At 41.2% G+C, this 23,840-nt stretch overlaps 1 protein-coding gene across 6 annotated transcripts in view; it reads right to left on the bottom strand.

The window, feature by feature from the left end:
* Nucleotides 1-23,840, bottom strand: part of CAPS2 (calcyphosine 2) — a 138,857-nt gene that overhangs the window by 35,384 nt on the left and 79,633 nt on the right. For all 6 annotated transcript variants that reach the window (XR_013215788.1, XM_077265314.1, XM_077265313.1 and 3 more), the window contains 3 exons: nucleotides 23,610-23,705; nucleotides 19,773-19,866; nucleotides 10,801-10,919 (listed from right to left, as the gene is read on the bottom strand). Coding sequence is in view for 5 of the 6 variants with exons in the window: in XM_077265314.1 (XP_077121429.1) it covers nucleotides 10,801-10,919; nucleotides 19,773-19,866; nucleotides 23,610-23,705 (309 nt within the window). In the remaining variant the exon portion in view is untranslated. The remainder of the gene's footprint in view (nucleotides 1-10,800; nucleotides 10,920-19,772; nucleotides 19,867-23,609; nucleotides 23,706-23,840) is intronic.

Consider the following 23,840-nt stretch of genomic DNA (forward strand, 5'->3'; position numbering starts at 1 on the left):
AAAACAATTCAGATGCAGTTGAAGTTCAGACTTTCAGCTTTCATTTGAGGGTATCCAGTTTAAAATTGGATGAAGGGTTTAGGAGTTCAGCTCCTTAACATGTGCCACCCTGTTTTTAAAGGGACCAAAAGTAATTGGACAGATTCAATAATTTTAAATAAAATGTTCATTTCTAGTACTTGATTGAAAAGCCTTTGTTGGCAATGACTGCCTGAAGTCTTGAACTCATGGACATCACCAGACGCTTTGTTTCCTCCTTTTTGATGCTCTGCCAGGCCTTCACTCTGGTGGTTTTCAGTTGCTGTTTGTGGGCCTTTCTGTCTGAAGTTTAGTCTTTAACAAGTGAAACGCATGCTCAATTGGGTTGAGATCAGGTGACTGACTTGGCCATTCAAGAATATTCCACTTCTTTGCTTTAATAAACTCCTGGGTTGCTTTGGCTTTATGTTTTGGGTCATTGTCCATCTGTAGTATGAAACAACGACTAATCAGTTTTGCTGCATTTGGCTGGATCTGAGCACACAGTATGGCTCTGAATATCTCAGAATTCAGTCGGCTGCTTCTGTCCTGTGTCACATCATCAATAAACACTAGTGACCCAGTGCCACTGGCAGCCATGCATGCCCAAGCCATCACACTGCCTCCGCCGTGTTTTACAGATGATGTGGTATGCTTTGGATCATGAGCTGTACCACGCCTTCGCCATACTTTTCTCTTTCCATCATTCTGGTAGAGGTTGATCTTGGTTTCATCTGTCCAAAGAATGTTCTTCCATGTGCTGGCTTTTTAGATGTTTTTTAGCAAAGTCCAGTCTAGCCTTTTTATTCTTGATGCTTATGAGTGGCTTGCACCGTGCAGTGAACCCTCTGTATTTACTTTCATGCAGTCTTCTCTTTATGGTAGATTTGGATATCGATACGCCTACCTCCTGGAGAGTGTTGGTCACTTGGTTGGCTGTTGTGAAGGGGTTTCTCTTCATCATGGAGATTATTCTGCGATCATCCACCACTGTTGTCTTCCGTGGGCGCCCAGGTCTTTTTGCATTGATGAGTTCACCAGTGCTTTCTTTCTTTCTCAGGATGTACCAAACTCTAGATTTTGCAACTCCTAATATTGTAATATTTCTCTGTTTTTTTTTTCTGTTTTGCAGCTTAAGGATGGCTTGTTTCACCTGCATAGAGAGCTCCTTTGACCGCATGTTTACTTCACATCAAAACCATCCAAATGCAAGCACCCACCTCAAATCAACTCCAGGCCTTTTATCTGCTTAATTGAGAATGACATAATGAAGGAAATAGCCTTGGAGTCAATTGTCCAATTACTTTTGGTCCCTTTAAAAATAGGGTGGCGCATGTTAAGGAGCTGAAACTCCTAAACCCTTCATCCAATTTCAATGTGGATACCCTCAAATGAAAGCTGAAAGTCTGAACTTCAACTGCATCTGAATTGTTTTGTTTCAAATTCATTGTGTTAATGTCTAGAACCAAAATTAGAAAAATGTTGTCTCTGTCCAAATATATATGGACCTAACTGTATGCTACCTGTGGATCGGGTGGCATGTATAAACCGTCAGATTCCCTTTAATTCGGCATCTAATGCACCTCTCTATGCCTCCACTAAAAAGTATCTACTATATAATTGTCTAAGGGTCACTTCCGTCTGTCTGTCTTTCTGTCTGTCTGTCTGTCACGGATATTCATTGGTCGCAGCCTCTGTCTCTCATGGAATCCAAGTCGCTGATTGGTCGTGGCAAAACAGCCAAGACCAATCAGCGACAGGCACAGTCCCCGCAGTCAGTGCCCGCTCCGTACTCTCCTCCAGTCTGCCCTCACACAGGGTTAATAGCAGCGGTAACGGCCCGCGTTATGCCGCGGTGTAATGCACTCCGTTACCGCTATTAACCCTGTGTGACCTACTTTTTACTATTCATGCTGCCTATGCAGCATGAATAGTAAAACGATCTAATGTTAAAAATAATTAAAAAAAAATAAAAATCGTTATATACTCACCGTCCGTCGGCCCCCGGATCGACAACAGGCCTTTCCCGCTCGCGACGCTCCGGTAACCGGTCCATGCTGCGATCTCGCGAGATGATGACGTAGCGATCTCGCGAGACCGCTACGTCATCATCTCGCGACACCGCAATGCACTCTTGGGACCGGAGCTCACAAGCAGCGTCGGTAACCACTTCGTTTGGATCCGGGGGCTCCGGAAGGTGAGTATATAACTATTTTTTATTTTATTTCTTTTTTTTTTAACAGGGATATGATGCCCACATTGCTATATACTACGTGAGCTGGGCAACATACTACATGGGCTGGGCAATATACTACGTGGCTGGGCAATATACTACATGGGCTGTGCTATATACTACGTGGCTGGGCAATATACTACATGGTGTAATAATTATAGGGGATAACTCAGGAGACTCTTTGCGTGGAACAAGACAACTACAGGACACAGTTTTATAAGTGGTAAAGTCTATATTATGACACGGTGATTCAAACAGGTGCAGAGAGAAACTCAAGTCCACAACACTTGGTGCAAATATCAAATGCAGCTCAGCAGTCTATAGGAAACTTCAGAGGAAAATGCAATCACGCAGAAAGTCTATGAAGCACAATTATTCTTGAGGATACTTGACACGAATAAGTCCTTGCTTAGTCCACAACACAGATAGATATGCTTATAAGGCAGTTCAAATAATATCTTAGCTCAACCAGGGAGGTCTGGGTAATAGTCTCAGGTTCTTGCAGAGCAGAAACAGCTTACATGTCCAGCAAATGCAGATGGAAGCAAACACGAGCAGCAGATGAAGGAGGATTACTGGAACTGGTGTATGCAGCAGGAACTCAGAGCAGAGTAGCAGGATAACCCCACAGGTTCACAGGAGCAGGTATATAGCCAAGGAGTCACCAGAGGTCAGGAGCTGGATGCAAGGCAGAATACTCTAGCACAGACTGAAGGCTGGGGTGGAGTTTTATAGCAGGAAGACACAGTGCACATGAGACCAAAGACGCCATCTTGGAAAAGGGCAGTAATGCACAAAAAGGTATTAAAAAATGTTCAGAGTCCTGACACATGGGCTGGGCAATATACTACATGGGCTGTGCTATATACTACGTGGGCTGTGCTATATACTACGTGGCTGGGCAATATACATGGGCTGTGCTATATACTACGTGGCTGGGCAATATACTACATGGGCTGTGCTATATACTACGTGGCTGGGCAATATACTATATGGGCTGTGCTATATACTACGTGGCTGGGCAATATACTACATGGGCTGTGCTATATACTACGTGGCTGGGCAATATACTACATGGGCTGTGCTATATACTACGTGGCTAGGCAATATACTACATGGGCTGTGCTATATACTACGTGGCTGGGCAATATACTACATGGGCTGGGCAATATACTACATGGGCTGTGCTATATACTATGTGGCTGGGCAATATACTACATGGGCTGTGCTATATACTACGTGGCTGGGCAATATACTACGTGACTATACAACGTGGGCTGCGCAATATACTACGTGGACTGCGGAATATACTACGTGGACTGCGCAATATACAACGTGGGCTGCGCAATATACAACGTGGGCTGCGCAATATACAACGTGGGCTGCGCAATATACTATGTGGGCTGCGCAATATACTACGTGGGCTGCGCAATATACTACGTGGGCTGCGCAATGTACTACGTGGGCTGCGCAATGTACTATGTGGGCTGCGCAATGTACTGCGTGGGCTGCGCAATGTACTGCGTGGGCTGCGCAATGTACTACGTGGGCTGCGCAATGTACTGCGTGGGCTGCGCAATGTACTACGTGGGCTGCGCAATGTACTACGTGGGCTGCGCAATGTACTGCGTGGGCTGCGCAATGTACTGCGTGGGCTGCGCAATTTACTGCGTTGGCTGCGCAATGTACTGCGTTGGCTGCGCAATGTACTGCGTTGGCTGCGCAATGTACTGCGTTGGCTGCGCAATGTACTGCGTGGGCTGCGCAATGTACTGCGTGGGCTGCGCAATGTACTGCGTGGGCTGCGCAATGTACTGCGTGGGCGGCGCAATGTACTGCGTGGGCTGCGCAACATACTACGTGGGCTGCGCAATGTACTGCGTGGGCTGCGCAATGTACTGCGTGGGCTGCGCAATGTACTGCGTGGGCTGCGCAACATACTACGTGGGCTGTGCAATATGCTGCGCCGATTCTTTGGAATGCACTACCTAGGTTAATACGATTAATCCCCAATCCTCACAGTTTTAAGCGTGCCCTAAAAACACATTTGTTCAGACTGGCCTACCGCCTCAATGCATTAACCTAACTATTTCTGTGTGGCCTATTGAAAAAAAAAAAAAAAAAAAACATAATCAGGTTCCTCTCATCATGTTCTCATACACTTTATGCAGTTAATAGCACTCTGTGTCTGTACTGCTACACACTTAGGCAGTTAACTGGTTCATGCAGCTTTACATGAACACCCGAGCCTTACACTATGGCTGGTCCAAATAACTAAAGCAATTGTTACCATCCACCTCTCGTGTCTCCCCTTTTCCTCATAGTTTGTAAGCTTGCGAGCAGGGCCTCATTCCTCCTGGTATCTGTTTTGAACTGTGATTTCTGTTATGCTGTAATGTCTATTGTCTGTACAAGTCCCCTCTATAAGTTGTAAAGCGCTGCGGAATATGTTGGCGCTATATAAATAAAATTATTATTATTATTATATACTACGTGGGCTGTGCTATACACTACGCATACATATTCTAGAATACCCGATGCGTTAGAATTGGGCCACCATCTAGCAGACACATATTCATGTTGGATTCATATTTAAATAACTGTCATGTTACCTCCATTGATTAGATATATTGCTTCTGCCCAAGTCAAAAAAACTCTGTGTTATCAATCCGTTAATGGACTACAGACCCACCATCAACATTTATGCATTTTTCTGCACAATATAAAAAAAATGGAATAAAATGGAAGCTGAGATATAATAATAAACTACATGATGTATTATACTGCATTACTAAAATAAATGTGTTCACAGCCATAGATCATTGTTTTATATAATATGTTGGAAACCATCATTTAAAGCAGAGATAAAAAATGAATCTGTCTATAATGCATTACTGTTAATATTGATTCCCGGAGTATTTCGGTATTAGGCTGTCAGCACTGACAGCGCTATGCATTATAATTTAGTGGTGAAGTCTGTTTATATCCTTGTCTGGCCATGAAGCCTTCTAAGCACTAGTAATTGGAGATGTAATTAGATTAATTATGCAGGTGCACAGAAAACAATGAGCCAATATTATTCGCCAGATCCTATAACTGGAAACAGGACTGGAGAGTAAGTGCAGGAAATGCTGACAATCAGTGTGTGTGTGCAGAGCAGCGCAGAGCAGCGCACAGCCACCGCCATACTTCTCATGTCATGGAAGGGGTTGCCTCGAAATCAATAAAGGTTCAGATTCCTAAGTGCTTGTAGAAACACTTTGCAATTATAACCTTATTATAAATCGTCTTCGTTCTCAAGAACAGAGAGGTTTTTCCTATAGCTTAATACTCGCTGTCTAGGTACCGGCCACCACTGCAGTCCGGCAGGGTGAACGGGCAGCACATGGCTAACGATGGCCAGATCGCTGGGGCATATGGAGCGTCCATCTGGTTTTGTTCCAGTCTTCAATCAATTCAATCATTGCATAATGTTGCGTCCTTAGACTTGTGCACAGACTGCCCGCGGGTCTCTTGACCCCAACTTGACAGTGTCATATAGGGCTATGAGGCTGACAGGTTTGGTCAGGAGGCCTGCGGACAGTCTCTACAAGGACTGTGACAAAGAAAGGTGTGACTGCAGCAAGGAAGAGACACGCAGCTCTCTAATATACTGTCTGCTACAATTCCTGAAGCCCTTTACTGGTCATTAGTAAACGGGCACATTCCCTGCTGTAAAGGAACCAGTTATGTTGTAAATGGAACCTAATCTGCTGCAGGATGCTATAAACAGCAGGAGCTGATCAGACTGATGTACATTATGGAGGAAAAGTTTCAGTAAACTTTGCATTTTATGTATTAAAATCCCTGGTGTCAGTATGCCTATAAGTCCAGTGGGCGGTCCTATCCAGTGATTGACAGTCTTCCCTGTATGACTGTGCATGTACAGATAGCTGCCAATCACTAGTAGGCCCGCCCACTGGACCCATTCATACAAACACCAGGGGATTTCAGTGACTAAAATACAAGTTATACTGAATCTTTTCTAACAAACCTATATACTGTATCATTCTGTTGTGATTCTCAGTATCAGGTGTCCACAGATCAGATCACACTGCATGTACAACGTGACAGGTTCTCATTAAATGAAAGAGTGAATACCTGCCCTGATCATGTGCAGACGACCAGTGGTGCCCAGGTCATTCCATCACTTACTTAAAGGGGTTGTCACGTACACATCTCTTATCCATAGCATATATACAATGGGGAAAATAAGTATTTGATACACTGACGATTTTGCAAGTTTTCCCACCTATAAAGAATGGCGAGATCTGTAATTTTTATCGTAGGTACACTTCAACGGTGAAAGACAGAATATAAAAATAAAAACCAGAAAATCGCAGTGTATAATTTTTAAATAATTAATTTGCATTTTATTGCATGAAATAAGTATTTGATCACCTACCAACCAGCAAAGAGTACTGTCTCTCACAGACCAGTTAGTTTTCCTTTAAGAAGCCCTACCACTATGCACTCATTACCTGTATTAACTGCAACAGTTTGAACTTGTTATCTGTATAAATGACACCTGTCTACTAGTGATGAGCGAGTATACTCATTAGTCGAGATTTCCTGAGCATGCGCAGGTGGTCTCCAAGTATTTCGGCGTGCTCGGAGATTTAGTTTCTGTCTCCGTAGCTGCATGATTTGCAACTACTAGCCAGCCTGAATACATGTGGGGGTTGACTTTTTGTCCCCACATCTATTCAGGCTGTCTAGCAGCCGTAAATCATGCAGCTACGGAGAGAGAAACTAAATCTCCGAGCACATCCAAATACTCGGAGATCACACGAGCATGCTCAGGAAATCTCGAGTAACGCGTATACTCGCTCATCACTACTGTCTACACACTCAATCACACTGCTACCTCTCCACCATGGCCAAGACCAAAGAGCTGTCTAAGTACATCAGGGGCAAAATTGTAGACCTGCACAAGGCTGGGATGGGCTACAGGGCAACAGGCAAACAGCTTGGTGAGAAGGTAACAACTGTTGGCACAATTATTAGAAAATGGGAGAAACACAAGATGACTGTCAATCATCCTCTTTCTGGGGCTCCATGCAAGATCTCGACTTGTGGGGTAAGGGTGATTCTGTGAAAGGTCAGGAATCAGCCCCGAACTACACTTGAGGACCTGGTCAATGACATTAAGATAGCTGGGACCACAATCTCAAACAATACCGTTCGTAACACACTATGGTGCCAGGGATATTAACTCCACTAGCTGCATTTGGAGTAAGAAGAAGGAGGAGTACAACCAAAAGAACATGGTCCCAACTATGAAGCATGGTGGGGGAAACTTCATACTTTGAGGGTGCTTTTCTGCCAAGGGGACAGGACGACTGCACTGTACTGAAGGGAGGATAGGTGGGGTCATGTATCGCGGCCAACAACCTTCTCTCAGTAAGAGCATTGAAGAAGAGTCATGGCTGGGTCTTGTAGCATGACAATTATCCGAAAAATACAGCCAGGGCAACTAAGGTGTGGCTCTGTAAGAAACATTTCAAGGTCCTGGAGTGGCCTAGCCAGTCTCTAGACCTGAACCCCATAGAAAATCATTGGAGGGAGCTGAAACTCAATGTTGCCCAGCGACAGCTCTGAAACCTGAAAGATCTGGAGAAGATCTGTATGAAGGTGTGGGCCACAATCCCTGCTGCAGTGTGTGCAAACTTGGTCAAGAACTACAGGAAACATCTGATCTCTGTAATTGCTAACAAAGGTTTCTGTACCAAATATTAAGTTCTGTTTTTCTCTTGTATTAAATACTTATTTCATGCCATAAAATGCAAATTAATTATGTAACAATCATACAATGTGATTGTCTGGATTTTTTTTTATTTTGTCTCTCACAAATGAAGTGTACCTATGATAAAAATTACAGACCTCTCCATTCTTTGTAGGTGGGAAAACTTGCAAAATCAGCAGTGTATCAAATACTTATTTTACCAACTGTAAATGTATGATCAATTGCGGGTCCAATTGCTGAAATTTACACCAATACCAAACATGGGGCTCTAATGTCCCTGAAGTGAATGGAGCATTACTGAGCAAATACAAACACCATTTCTGTAGACAATGAATGAAGCAGTGGTCACACATACTGACTACTGCTGCAGTGACAAAGAGGTAAAATGTAGGTTCTTATAAACAAGTGGTGGCTGCCATGGTCAGACCCCTAGCAATCATACATTACATATTTTACAGATAGGTTGTCTCATGTTTTTATTAGACAACCCCATTATGGTGTGCACAAATAAGTGACCTGTCCAGCAAAGCATAAATAGGAACTTTCACCTGTTGGAGTATCTTAAACTGACCACATCATTGAATAGTGACCACATAATTAAATGAAACAGTTTTTATTTTTTCATTTCTCCTCTCTGTTGTGGAGATATCTTGTAAATGTTTGGTTATAATTTATGATAAGATCAACTAGGCGTTACCAGCTATTTGTCTCTCGGCTCGTATACTTTTCCCTTTGAATGCGGTTTACCAATAATAAGCACACGTCATGCAGAGTAGAAAAGAATACGCCCTCCTGTCCTCACAGATCGCTGCAGCTACTATGTAGAGATACAGCACGGCTGAGTTATGTATCATTAGAAACACTTCCAGAACTTATCTAACAGTGCTTTCAGTTATCACACACTGACTGCAGCGAGATGAAATCTGCATAGGTTTGTAATTGTACAGAACTCAGCTTAGTTGTATCTCTACACAGGACTGAAGAGTTAAAAGTCATTTCAAACACTTACAGATCTCCACTGTTTTTGAAATTTGTCCCTCATACCTGTGAAATCGCCATGGGGACAGGTCTTTCCCCCTAATCCAGACGCACCACAGCCGTCACTCATGGCCTCTGCGCGCCGTCTCCTCTTCCTTCAGTAGCGTCCCTGGCGCCTGCGCTGTAAGTTCGAAGGGCAGCGCAACTGTGCATGTCCGAAAAAAAAAAATAACAGCGCAGGTGCCGGGAACGCTAATGAAGGAAGAGGAGACGGCACCCGGCGCGCAGAGGCGATGAGTGACGGCTGTGAGGCTTTTGGATTAGGGGGAAAGACCTGTCCCCTGGCGATTTCACGGTATGAGGGACAAATTTCAAAAACGATTATTGCAGCAGTGCCAGGAACAAGAACTAAAAGAGCCACCTTGTCAGAATGCAGCATTAGTGCCGCACAAGATGGCTCTTTTAGTTACAAACGCCTGGGGGGGGGGGTGACAGGTTCCTTTTCATGGATATATAATGAATTATTTTCAGAACTTGTTTTTTTTAACCTTTTTATAAATATTTAAAAATAATAATAATAATAATATTTTAAAAAACACACGGCTGCAATATGTGAACAGAGCTTAAAGCTCCTATTACCTATAGTATATTGTCATTTTTAAATACATATAAAATGTAACAAGAAAAGTTTTTTTTATTTCTTTTTTTATAAGAGCTTTTAATTACAGTATGATTTTTAATGATGTAACATGTAAAACATGAAATTAAATGCAATTCACTGAAAAGGATATAAAATAAAAAAAAATGTCACAGAAAACCAGCCATAATATACGTGTGTGTGGTTGTTTATCAGTGTTTTGCACCTGTGCTAGCTCCACTTTCCTCATCCTGCAGTATACTAGTACTGTGGCCAGGCATTGGTAATTATGGCCTCTTTTTTGCTGTGATATCTTAGGGATGCACGTCTTTTTCAGTGAATTGTTTTATTTTTAGTGTAGGGGCTCACAAAACAATGAGGACACTTGATGTGGGTTGTGAGCTTGTGTATTATGACCAAAATCTAAAATAATGCCTTTCACATTTTTCATCTTTGCAACTGGGCCCTATAATGTTGGTCAGGGAAAACCAGGGCGTCTCTCTTTGTGGGGTGCATGTATATATAGAGCTGGGTGGTCTGCGTGATCTACAGTAATAGTACAGGTGTCATCAATTGGATGTAAGCCGGCATGGTGCACTGCTTGTAGGTATGTGTGTGGTTAATAAGTATTTACACCTTTGTTCCCTCCATTTTTATATATTGGTATTGTCACCAGGCATTGGTAAATATGGCTGCTTCTTTTCCCACTTGACACATGCATTTTTACCGGTGTATTTTATTTGTATAATTATTTTATTATCCCTCCATCTGAAAAGACCATTTGTTTCTCAGAAAAACACAACCTGTATGTGAATTAAGAACACATGCCTAAATATTGCACTATAATGATTTCCCCGTGGTCAGACATAGCATATCAAGGCATTGACTTAACAAGGTGTCAAAATGTCCCATAGACAGGACTGACCTACCTATTATCTCTCATTAGATGCTTCAGGGAGCGAAAGGTCTGGTTAGCCACTGATAGAATGACAAGACTATAGTACGACATTAGCAGCCATTATTATTCCCTTTATAAGGCACTGTACACGTCAATACAGAACATAAGGGAAAAAACATCATACATACAAAAGAAAGACAGGCCCAGAAGTATATATGGATTGTGCGAATTCTGCGTTCTACGGGGGTTACCTTAAGGAATCCAAAGCTTCCTCGTCAATGGCTGTGATCCGAATGGAAAGTATTGGGTTTTGCCTCAAGCTTTCTGAGAGACTTTGATGTTCTGCTGTCAGGAAAGTAAGATCTGCTCCCTGCAAAGATGAAATTAAAGATTAGAAGCAATAGCTAATGAAAAAGATATACTGTGAAATGTTGCCATGACTAGACTGTTATCAGTATATCCAGATAGTGGATATATAAATACTCTGGATATGCCACCAAATTTATTTCACTAAAGTGATTTCTATGGGGGATACTGAATCTAAATCCTTTGCTGAAGGTAAGATGGAGATGCAATTCTATAAGTGATTAGATGTGACTATTGTCCAGCAATGTACTTATTTTCACATTATGATGACAGCCTCCAAAAGAGGGCAAATGTAAATAAATAACCTTCATGCTTAGTCTATAGTTAATATGGCTTCTGCATGGCAACCCATCAATCCTCTTTCATTTTTTCGTAATGCAAGTTCCCCAGTTGTTTTCTCTGTAACCACCCTTTGTCTGTCCATTTTCCAGTAATAACATGTGACAATATAATAGAGCAAGTGTTCGAGATTATAAATAGGAGAATGCACCAGGAGACGTCTGTACATACAACTCAGATTGAAAATTAGTGAGACTTTCAAAACCAATTTCAGATGAAAAGCAAATAAACAAAAACCTAAAAATGACTCAATAAGTAAGCCACGTTAAGGCACGCCGTGGAAGGATTCTTAATTCAAGGTCTACTTCAACTGTCCCACGAGCCAGGTCTTGCTCAGTGAAAAGACGTGTAGTCAAAGACATTTTGTTCTTGTCGGGCAAGAAATGTATTTAATGAAATGTAGTGGTGTTTGCTTATTAGTTTTCTGCTACTGTGTTTCACACAAAGAATACTGGGAGGTTCACAAAAATGAGACATAAAAGAATAATATATATATATATATACTGTATATATACTGTATATATATATAATGAATTACAAAGGATAAAATGAGAACAAATATCTTAAAACAGTTTATATTGAGGACATTTCTAAAAGAGGAGATAATTGACAACTGCATATCGTGAAGTCAGTATTTGAAAAAAAATCAGCCAATTACAGGCTCAAAGCAAATACATGGTTTCCACCACCCTTCTTCTTTGTAAGATTGCGCCATATAATGGGAACTATAAAATAACAGCCTTGTTCAAATCCAGCCACAAATAAGGTCGACGTCCTGTGTCTTGTATGGGGAGACACCGTATGGTGCCGTTCCTCACATCTATATTTCCCAAAGGTCATACTATATATATATATATATATATATATATATATATATATATATATATATATATATACTGTAACAAAGTCACTGGTAAAGTGTTGGAGGAGAGATAAGTTTCACTAGGAGTAATGGCGTCGGTGATATAAAACCCTTAGATTTTCATCCAGGGGTTAACTGTTAATTTACATAATGGGCTGGGTTTTATGTGGATGACCATAGAGTGGGTGGGAGGTTGTCCACCTTATCTCCACCGTATCTCCACCTTCAGGGTCTAGTCTGGGGCTTAAATAGCTGGCTTCTAAAGGAGGTCAGCATTCTGTAGGCCTGGAGAGTGGAGCTCCATTGCATTGTGTCCTGTGAAGGAAAGCTGAACCTTTGTATGCAGATTTCCCCTGAGCAGGCGGGCTGCCCGCACATGAATGGACTGTATTATACTATTTTCTTTTACTTTCCTGTTTTGCCCTGAGGGGCCGTGCTTATTTTGTACTCACCGGAGTTTATGCTTTTAGTCGCAGCAGCCGGCTCCTGCCTCCTGTGACTCGCTGCTCCGCCGTTGACCCTCCATCTTCTGGGACCCTCACTCGAGTTTAAGCTGAGGTGGGCTTTTTCAGCACAAAAAAAATGAATAGTTTGTCTTATACTCAAGTACAGTACAGACCAAAAATTTGGATACACCTTCTCATTTAAAGATTTTTCTGTATTTTCATGACTATGAAAATTGTACATTCACACTGAAGGCATCAAAGCTATGAATTAACACATGTCGAATTATATACTAACTCTTGAAGCTCATCGAGAGAATGCCAAGAGTGTGCAAAGCAGTCATCAAAGCAAAAAGTGGCTACTTTGAAGAACCTAGAATATAAGACCTAATTTCAGTTGTTTCACACTTTTTTGTTAAGTATATAATTTCACATGTGTTAATTCATAGTTTTGATGCCTTCAGTGTGAATGTACAATTTTCATAGTCATGAAAATACAGAAAAATCTTTAAATGAGAAGGTGTGTCCAAACTTTTGGTCTGTACTGTATATATGGTAACTATAGGATTAGTAATGGATAGATGTATTATAGAAACCTTTCCATTAGTAATCTGTGGCCTTGATGTCACCAGACTATACAATGGTGACCTCAACCCCACAAATATGAACCTCAATTACCACTGCCAGAGGGTAAGTAGGAAGAGCCAGGCAAAGAGCCAGAATTGACTGCTTTTTTCAGTCTGGGGGGACAATATCCATGGTCCCTTTCCAGTTGAGAAAACCAGCCCCCAGCTGTCTGCTTTAGCAAGGCTGGTTGCCAAAAATAAGGGGGGCCCCACGTCGTTTTATTTAATTATTTATTTAGAGCACAGGTGACGACTGATGAATATTCCCATCAGCCTCCGCCTGCTCTCACTGTTATTAGCAGCAGGCGTCTGCTGATGGGAGCAGTAATCCCATCAGCTGACGCCAGTGAGCGGAAGTAAACATTTTACATCCGTTCACAGCTACGGGCTCACGCTGTCATTTGACAGAGTGGGAACCGCGGCTGTTTGACCGGCGGTAATGATTTTACAGCCGATCAGAAGCAGTGTTTGTTGCGCTTATCATGCACATGACATTGTGGCAAACACTGTGTACAGTCCTATTAAGGTCAACCAACAGATTTTCATTTGGATTCAGGACTGGGCTTTAGCTGGCTCATTCCAAAACTCTGACCTACTTTTGGCAAAGCCATTCCTTCGCTGGTTTGAAAGTGTGCTCAAGGTGAAATTCCTCTTCATCTTTTTAACAGAGTTCTAAAGGGTTTTTAACCCCTTCACCCCCAAGGGTGGTTTGCACGTTAATGACCGGGCCAATTTTTACAATTCTGACTACTGTCCCTTTATGAGGTTATAACTCTGGAACGCTTCAACGGATCTTGGCGATTCTGACATTGTTTTCTCGTGACATATTGTACTTCATGATAGTGGTAAAATTTCTTCGATATAACTTGCGTTTATTTGTGAAAAAACCGAATATTTGGAGAAAATTTTGAAAAATTTTGCAATTTTCCAACTTTGAATTTTTATGCCCTTAAATCACAGACATATGTCACACAAAATACTTAATAAGTAACATTTTCCACATGTCTACTTTACATCAGCACAATTTTGGAACCAAAATTTTTTTTTGTGACGGAGTTATAAGGGTTAAAAGTTGACCAGCAATTTCTCATTTTTACAACACCATTTTTTTTTAGGGACCACATCTCATTTCAAGTCATTTTGAGGGGTCTATATGATAGAAAATACCCAAGTGTGACACCATTCTAAAAACTGCACCCCTCAAGGTACTCAAAACCACTTTCAAGAAGTTTATTAACCCTTTAGGTGTTTCACAGGAATTTTTGGAATGTTTAAATAAAAATGAACATTTAACTTTTTTTCACACAAAATTTATTTTAGCTCCAATTTGTTTTATTTTACCAAGGGTAACAGGAGAAAATAGACCCCAAAATTTGTTGTACAATTTGTCCTGAGTACGCGGATACCCCATATGTGGGGGTAAACCACTGTTTGGGCGCATGGCAGAGCTCGGAAGGAAAGGAGCGCCATTTGACTTTTCAATGCAAAATTTACTGGAATTGAGATGGGACGCCATGTTGCATTTGGAGAGCCCCTGATGTGCCTAAACATTGAAACCCCCCACAAGTGACACCATTTTGGAAAGTAGACCCCTTAAGGAACTTATCTAGATGTGTGTTGAGCACTTTGACCCAACAAGTGCTTCACAGAAGTTTATAATGCAGAGCCGTAAAAATAAAAAATCATACTTTTTCACAAAAATGATCTTTTCACCCCCATTTTTTTATTTCCCCAAGGGTAAGAGAAGAAATTAGACCACAAAAGTTGTTGTGCAATTTGTCCTGAGTACGACGATACCCCATATGTGGGGGTAAACCACTGTTTGGGCGCATAGCAGAGCTCGGAAGGGAAGGAGTGCTATTTTACTTTTCAATGCAAAATTGACTGGAATTAAGATGGGATGCCATGTTGCGTTTGGAGAGCCCCTGATGTGCCTAAACATTAAAACCCCCCACAAGTGACACCATTTTGGAAAGTAGACCCCCTAAGGAACTTATCTAGATGTGTTTTGAGAGCTTTGAACCCCCAAGTGTTTCACTACAGTTTATAACGCAGAGTCGTGAAAATAAAAATTCTTTTTTTTTTCTTCACAAAAATGATTTTTTAGCCCCCAGTTTTGTATTTTCACAAGGGTATCAGGATAAATTGGACCCCAAATGTTGTTGTCCAATTTGTCCTGAGTACGCTGATACCCCATATGTGGGGGGGAACCACTGTTTGGGCGCATGACAGAGCTCGGAAGGGAAGGAGCGCCATTTGGAATGCAGACTTAAATGGATTGGTCTGCAGGCGTCACGTTGCATTTGCAGAGCCCCTGATGTACCCAAACAGTACAAACCCCCCACAAGTGACCCCATATTGGAAACTAGACCCCCCAAGGAACTTATCTAGATGTGTTGTGAGAACATTGAACCCCCAAGTGTTTCACTACAGTTTATAACACAGAGCCGTGAAAATAAAAATTCTTTTTTTTTTCACAAAAATGATTTTTTAGCCCCCAGTTTTGTATTTTCACAAGGGTATCAGGATAAATTGGACCCCAAAAGTTGTTGTCCAATTTGTCCTGAGTACGCTGATACCCCATATGTGGGGGGGAACCACTGTTTGGGCGCATGACAGAGCTCGGAAGGGAAGGAGCGCCATTTGGAATGCAGACTTAAATGGATTGGTCTGCAGGCGTCACGTTGCATTTGCAGAGCCCCTGATGTACCCAAACAGTACAAACCCCCCACAAGTGACCCCACATCGGAAACTAGACCCCCCAAGGAACTTATCTAGATGTGTTGTGAGAACTTTGAACCCCCAAGTGTTTCACTACAGTTTACAACGCAGAGCCGTGAAAATAAAAAATCTTTTTTTTCCCACAAAACTTATTTTTTGGCCCCCAGTTTTGTATTTTCCCAAGGGTAGCAGGAGAAATTGGACCCCAAAAGATGATGTCCAATTTGTCCTGAGTACGCTGATACCCCATATGTTGGGGTAAACCCCTGTTTGGGCACACGGGAGAGCTCTGAAGGGAAGGAGCACTGTTTTCCTTTTTCAACGCCGAATTGGCTGCAATTCAGATGCCATGTCCCGTTTGGAGAGCCCCTGATGTGCCTAAACAGTGGAAACCCCCCAATTATAACTGAAACCCTAATCCAAACACACCCCTTACCCTAATCCCAACAGTAACCCTAACCACTCCTCTAACCCAGACACACCCAACCCTATTCCCAACCGTAAATGTAATCCAAACCCTAACCCTATCTTTAGCCCCAACCCTAACTGTAGCCCCAACCCTAGCCCCAACCCTAACCCTAGCCCTAACCCTAGCAATAACCCTAGCCCTATCACTAGCCCTAACACTAGCCGTAACACTAGCCCTAACCCTAGCCCTAACCCTAACCCTAGCCCTAACCCTAGCCCCAACTCTAGCCCTAGCCCTAACCCCAACCCTAGCCCTAACCCTAACTCTAGCCCTAGCCCTAACCCTAGCCCCAACCCTAGCCCCAACCCTAGCCCTAACCCTAACCCTAGTCCTAACCCTTGCCCTAACCCTAGCCCTAACTCTAGTCCTAACTCTAGCCCTAACCCTAACCCTAATGGGAAAATGGAAATAAATACATTTTTAAATTTTTTTTATTTTTCCCAAACTAAGGGGGTGATGAAGGGGGGTTTGATTTACTTTTATAGTGGGTTTTTTAGCGGATTTTTATGATTGGCAGCCGTCACACACTGAAAGACGCTTTTCATTGCAAAAAATATTTTTTGCGTTACCACATTTTGAGAGCTGTAATTTTTCCATAGTTGAGTCCACAGAGTCATGTGAGATCTTGTTTTTTGCGGGACGAGTTGAAGTTTTTATTGGTAACATTTTTGGACACGTGGCATTTTTTGATCGCTTTTTATTCAGATTTTTGTGAGGCAGAGTGATCAAAAACCAGCTATTCATGAATTTCTTTTGGGGGAGGCGTTTATACCGTTCCGCGTTTGGTAAAATTGATAAAGCAGTTTTATTCGTCAAGTCAGTACGATTACAGCGATATCTCATTTATATCTTTTTTTTATGTTTTGGCGCTTTTATACGATAAAAACTATTTTATAGAAAAAATATTTATTTTGGTATCGCTTTATTCTCAGGACTATAACTTTTTTATTTTTTTGCTGATGATGCTGTATGGCGGCTCGTTTTTTGCGGGACAAGATGACGTTTTCAGCGGTACCATGGTTATTTATATGCGTCTTTCTGATCGCGTGTTATTCCACTTTTTGTTCGGCGGTATGATAATAAAGCGTTGTTTTTTGCCTCGTTTTTTTTTTTTTTTTTTCTTACGGTGTTTACTGAAGGGGTTAACTAGTGGGGCAGTATTATAGGTTGGGTCGTTACGGACGCGGCGATACTAAATATGTGTACTTTTATTGTTTTTTTTATTTTATTTAGCAAAAGAAATGTATTTATGGGAATAATATATATATTTTTTTTCTTTATTTAGGATATTTTTTTTATTTATTTTTTTTACACATGTGGGGAATTTTTTTTTTTACTTTTTTACTTTGTCCCAGGGGGGGACATCACAGATCATTGATCTGGCAGTGTGCACAGCACTCTGCCAGATCTGCGATCTGCTGTGCAGGGCTGCAGGCTTACCAAGTGTCTGCTCTGAGCAGACACTCGGTAAGCCACCTCCCTCCCTGCAGGACCCGGATGCCGCGGCCATCTTGGATCCGGGACCTGCGGCGAGGAGGGAGGTAGGAGACCCTCGGAGCAACGCGATCACATCGCGTTGCTCCGGGGGTCTCAGGGAAGCCCGCAGGGAGCCCCCTCCCTGCGCGATGCTTCCCTATACCGCCGGTACACCGCGATCATGTTTGATCGCGGTGTGCCGGGGGTTAATGTGTCGGGGGCGGTCCGTGACCGCTCCTGGCACATAGTGCCGGATGTCAGCTGCGATATGCAGCTGACACCCGGCCGCGATCGGCCGCGCTCCCCCCGTGAGCGCGGCCGATCGCGTATGACGTACTATCCCGTCGGTGGTCATACGGGCCCACCCCACCTCGACGGGATAGTACGTATGATGTTAGGAAGGGGTTAATGAACTGTTCATAATTCCTTCTACCTTTACTAAAGCACCTTATCCAGCTGTAAAAAAAAACCCCCAAAGCATGATGCTGTCTCCACCATGCTTCACTGTAAGAATGGTGTTCTCTTTGTGATGTGCAGTGTTGGCTTTGCATCAAACACCCTTTTTGGAATTATGGAAAAAAATAAATCAACCTTGGTTTTAGCATAAAACGTTTCCCACATGCTTTTGTCAGAGTTTATGTAGGTTTTAGCAAAACAAAGTCAGGTTAAGAAGCTTTTCTTTGTAAGAAAAGGCTTCTGTTTTGCCACCATAACCCACACGGCAGACATAAAAAATACAGGAGATAATTGTCACATGCAGTACACAACCAGCACTTGCCAGCAATTCCTGAAGCTCCTCTAATGTTGCTGTAGGCCTCAGCTTCCTAGATCAATTTCCCTCTTGTCATTTCATCACTTTTTAAGAGACGATCAGTTCTAGGAAAAGTCACTGTTGTTGGTGTAAGCTACTTCTTAATGATCGTCTTCACAGTGTTACATGGTGTAACTATTGCATTGGAAAAATTGTATTACTTTCAAGGCTGATAACTTTCAACCCTGAGATTCCTTTGCTGTGTTGTAAGCTGTTTATGAGTCATGGCTTTTGAAGTAAAATGCAACTAAGAAAATGTCAGGAAAATCCTGCTAGAACAGCTAAACTTTATAGAGAGGTATTCAAAATCAGTTTAAACGATGGCAGTTGTGTACTTACTACACTTAAATGAGTTTAAATGTGACTGGCTAATTCTGAACACAACCATATCCCCAATTATATGAAGGTGTTCACACTTATGCAACCACATTATTTTAGTTCTTCATTTTTGCTTTTCCATCCGAAAAGATTAGTTTGTTTTTCAAATGAATTATGCTGATTATGGGTGACATTAAAGGAAGAAAAAGTTCTGAAATTATTCTTCTTGGTAAGATTTTTTTACATGACAAAACATGGTATTTTAAAAGGGGTGTTAGACTTTTCATACCCACTGTATAGCTAAATATAGCTGTGGAAAGACATGATAAAAATGATGGTGTCATGCCCCAGACACTAGTATTTGATCACTTACTACAAAAAGTGCTCTGTATAAATTCTGTCAATATGTCTGCACAAAATGGCTATTTTGTACAGTAGCTGGAAAACAAAGACTTATCTAATCTATTCAGTCTTTGGAGACATCATGACCCATAATTAATTTGTCTTCTCTCTGACACACACAATTATTTACGTTTCATAAAATGAACAGAGGGCAAAGAAGTAATGACAGTTCTGAAAGAGAGTTCATAGCATGCAGATAAATTAGTACAATTACTGTCCTCATAAAGCATCCAGAAACCTATGTGTTCAGATCAATGAATTGGCTTTCTTTCCAGTAAACGGAGTTTGACATTTCCCAAGCTGATGGCAAGAGCAGCCGCTATATAGTGACAGGACACTACAATTATACACCTGCATTTACTCTAATACATTATTTTTTGCTAAACTTACAGGGTAAAAGTCTTCAACTCCATATGGCTTTCCTTTTCTTTTTCCACATTTATGAAAATATATTCCTTTTTGGATAAAGGGTAACGCATTTGTCCTATAAAAATATCAAAAACAACAAAATCAGTTAAGATAAAAATAGGACAATGAAAATATAGTACAATGAATCACTCTAGAAGAATGGGTGTAAAATTACTTATTCCTTAAACTGAAAAACATAAATTCATACTGTACCATTGTTCTAAAAGCAATCTGTAAAAGTACGACTTTTGAAAAGGAGTCCGTCCAAACCAAATACTAAACAGCCCTGTTGCACTATTTGGAAGACAAGATATGAAATATGATGGATATCCCTTATTTCAGATGCTACAGTACAGCCAGGTACCTAAATGAATCTCCGAAATGTAGATACCATAGGAACGATTTAAGGAAGACACAATTGGGTCATTTCACTCCTGTGACAGTAACCCAAATCTAGGAGCTTCCCCTGTGAGAGCAAAATCATCAAAATCATGTAGACCACCTTGGTTCTGTTAGTTATTGATAAACTGTTGCCATGTCTAAGAATTCCAGACAAACCATCAAGATGCAGAAGCTGAAGTCAAGGGACTGAAATGGAAGGCTCAAGTTGGACGTTCACGGCTGAGGTTTGATGGATCACTGAAGTAGTGAATGAGGCGAAGGCAGTCAGGTTGAAAGAGTCCAGATGGTTAGAAATTTCTTGTAGAGCCTGCACAATTTCTTTCTGGAAGAAGGCATGCTTAGCTACTAGTCCAACAAGTGTCTAAGCATCCACAAGATACTGAATAGTCATTGTACCACTTTTGTGGTTCATAATCTACAGATTCTGTTATGTTTCTCACTGAAAAAACACCAAAATTGAGCTTGGTTTGAGTTGATATACATGCAGCACATAAACGCATGTTCACATTGGCCATAAAACATACAAAACCTACAAGAAACAAAATGAGCAAAAACCCTGCTGTAACTAAATAAGTAAAAAGCAAAAGTGCATTTAAATAACACAGAGTTCTTAATAATACTGTTTTTGATCACAATTAGCACAAAAACCATCTCACTATCGACAAGGTGACTCTGATCGGAGGTCCTACGCTGTCTAATATTACAAACCTTACCATGGGTCAGAGTTGATCTCAGTGTGTGAATAAGGGCAGATAAAAGGACCAACTCCAAACCATTGGACACCAGTATGGGGAAGCCTTTAAATGTAATTTGCAGCTCAGGAAAGGGAGGCCACAACCCGGCTTGCCCAGAATGCAAAAATACAAAGAAAAAATACAAAAAATGATCTTGTTTGAGTTGGTATACATGCAGAACATAAAGGCATAAAAGCCATCCAACTCAAACAAAGCTCAATTTTTGTGTTTTTTCTTTGTATTTTTGCATACTGATCAAGCCGGGATGTGGCCTTCCTTTCCTGAGCTGGAAATTACATTTAAAGGCTTCCCCAGACTGGTGTCCACTGGTTGGGACTCAGTCCTATTGTCTGCCCTTATTCACACACTGAAGTCAACTCTGACCCATAGTAAGGTTTTTAAATATTAGACAGCGTAGGACTGCCCCATTTAGAGTCTGCTTGTCAATAGTGGGATGGCTTTTATGCTATTATTTATCAAAAACTATTACTAAGAACTCTGTCATTTAAATGCACTTTTGTTTTTTACTTATTTAGTTACAGCAAGGTTTTTGCTCATTTTGTTTCTTGTAGGTTTTCTATGTTTTATGGCCAATGTGAACATGCGTTTATCTGCTGAATGTATACCAACTCAAACCAAGCTCAATTTTTGTGATTTTTCTTTGAATTTTTGCATTCTGTGAAAGCTGGGATGTGGCCTCCCTTTCCTGAGCTGGAAACTACATTTAAAGGCTTCCCCAGACTGGTGTCCACTGGTTGGGACTCGGTCCTTTTGCCTGCCCTTCAACTCTGATCCATAGTAAGGTTTTTAATATTAGACAGCGTAGGACCACCCAATTCAGAGTCAGCTTGTCGACGGTGGGATGGCTTTTATGCTATTTTTGATCAAAAACTATTACTAAGAACTGTTATTTAAATGCACTTTTGTTTTTACTTATTTAGTTACAGCAGGGTTTTTGCTCATTTTTTTTCTTGTAGGTTTTGTATGTTTCTCACTGGTAAAGTGGATGCTCTAAGTGCCAATTGGTCAGACACTGGTGATATTGTGGTGTGGAGGAATCCTCCCGCTCTTCACCCTTCAAGGCTGAAGTTAAGGTCAAAATCAAGCTCAAGTACATTGCAAGTACAATGGCAAGTACACAAAATAACTTAATCCAGTAAGTAAAGCGGTGAAGATGGAGTCACCTTTAAATAACCCTTTAGGACTGAAGTCAACAGGAAGCACTAGTTGCAGAAACAGGAGAAGAGCCAAGACCACGGCTGTAACCAATAGCAGAGGCACAAGACAGAGTAGAATTATTTTAATCCAGCATCAATGAGACTGGATTCTCAATTATCTCACATGTACCAACAGAAACAATAGAAATAAAACCAAAATATGTTTTCCAGAGGCATCTCTCTTCAGACAGATCCAGGGTTGGTGTTGGGGAACTAAGAATTCCTCAGATGCAGCGTTTATTAGAAGTCATAAAATTTTAAGAGTTCGATAGAAGAAGAAGGCTTCCACTGTCTGTCCATTGGTACCTTGCATCGCAAAGTCAGGGGTCCGATGTTTACTAAGACTACTGAAGGTATTGTAACATAATTCTGTTCTCTTGAAGGTCGTGAATAAATAATCTGCCATTATCACTATGCACTTTAGGGTGGGTGGACACCGCAAATTTGGCTGCGACCCACGTTTCACAGGCAAAGGCTGCAATAGGGCGGCGCTAATGAACGTGAATGTTATTGCATTACGAACCACTATTGCTGCACAACCTTTTATTATGTAGCAATGTACCACACTGTGATCTGTGCTGCCCGAAGTATGTCGTGGGCAAAGTCGCCATGTTGCATCACCCTTAATCACAAAATGCCCTAATGGGTTTTCTTTGCTCGATTTTCTGATTTGTAAAATGTCATATTTTGTTACATTTTCTGTGCTGAAAAACAAATATGTTTATAGGCTTTCCGGATTATCAGATGCCCAATCAAGCACATTTTTCTCTGTACTATGATAAAGCTTTATTTACACAAAACTGTAAAAAACCCTTTAAAACTGCATTACTGAACCATGTGTTCATTTCTTTCACTAACTGATAAAACGCTATGGCTCATTACCTAACACAAAATCTATGATTGCACTAACACGTTGGAAAAAAAAGAGCTGAAAGTTGATTCGTGATAATAAACAAAGTCAATTAGCCACAAAAGCCTCATATAGCCACCAAAAGTCAATACAATCTGACAATCTGGCAGCCGATAATGTTAGCCATCCCCAAATTAGCAAGTGGCATGATTAGCATCAGAAGAGCTGCAGGCAAATCTGTCCTTTAATGAAGCGCTATCACTCACTTGTGACTTAGCGAGCAAAGACCAACATAAGACACAATTCCTTCCATAGTATTGTGATAAGCAATCGTAATGGTTTATATACAGCTCTATGCATTCAATTAGAGCGTCCTAAGCCACATGTTAATTAGCCAAGTGGTGTCCATGGCAGCTGACGTCAAGGCTTTGTCTAAGACCCTGTTTACACTAGCGTCATGGCTTCTATTAATGCAGCCACGACATCTATGACTGATCCTTTTTTACCCATACAAGTCATCTATAGCAGACATGGCATAGCTACATCATTTTGAAGCAGAGTGAGATTTACCATACATGACTCTTATATTTTAATTCTTACATTTTTGTCATTTTACCTGTTTTTGCCAAACTGACGATATTCATAAACAGTAACAGACTTGTCATGTGCGAAGAAGAACCCAATAAGCTCCCGGCAGGCATCACGGCCATTTCTAAAACAGAAGAAAGGGTCACAAATTTGTATAAAAATGTATAGGAAAGATATATATCTTGGTACTGTGTTAGCCAGTAGATAGAAAAAGGTATGAACCACTGAAGACTCTCAATTCTAAATATTTTTTTTATAA

Source organism: Ranitomeya variabilis, chromosome 5 (assembly GCF_051348905.1).
Source record: "Ranitomeya variabilis isolate aRanVar5 chromosome 5, aRanVar5.hap1, whole genome shotgun sequence".
In the NCBI taxonomy this organism is placed as follows: domain Eukaryota; kingdom Metazoa; phylum Chordata; class Amphibia; order Anura; family Dendrobatidae; genus Ranitomeya; species Ranitomeya variabilis.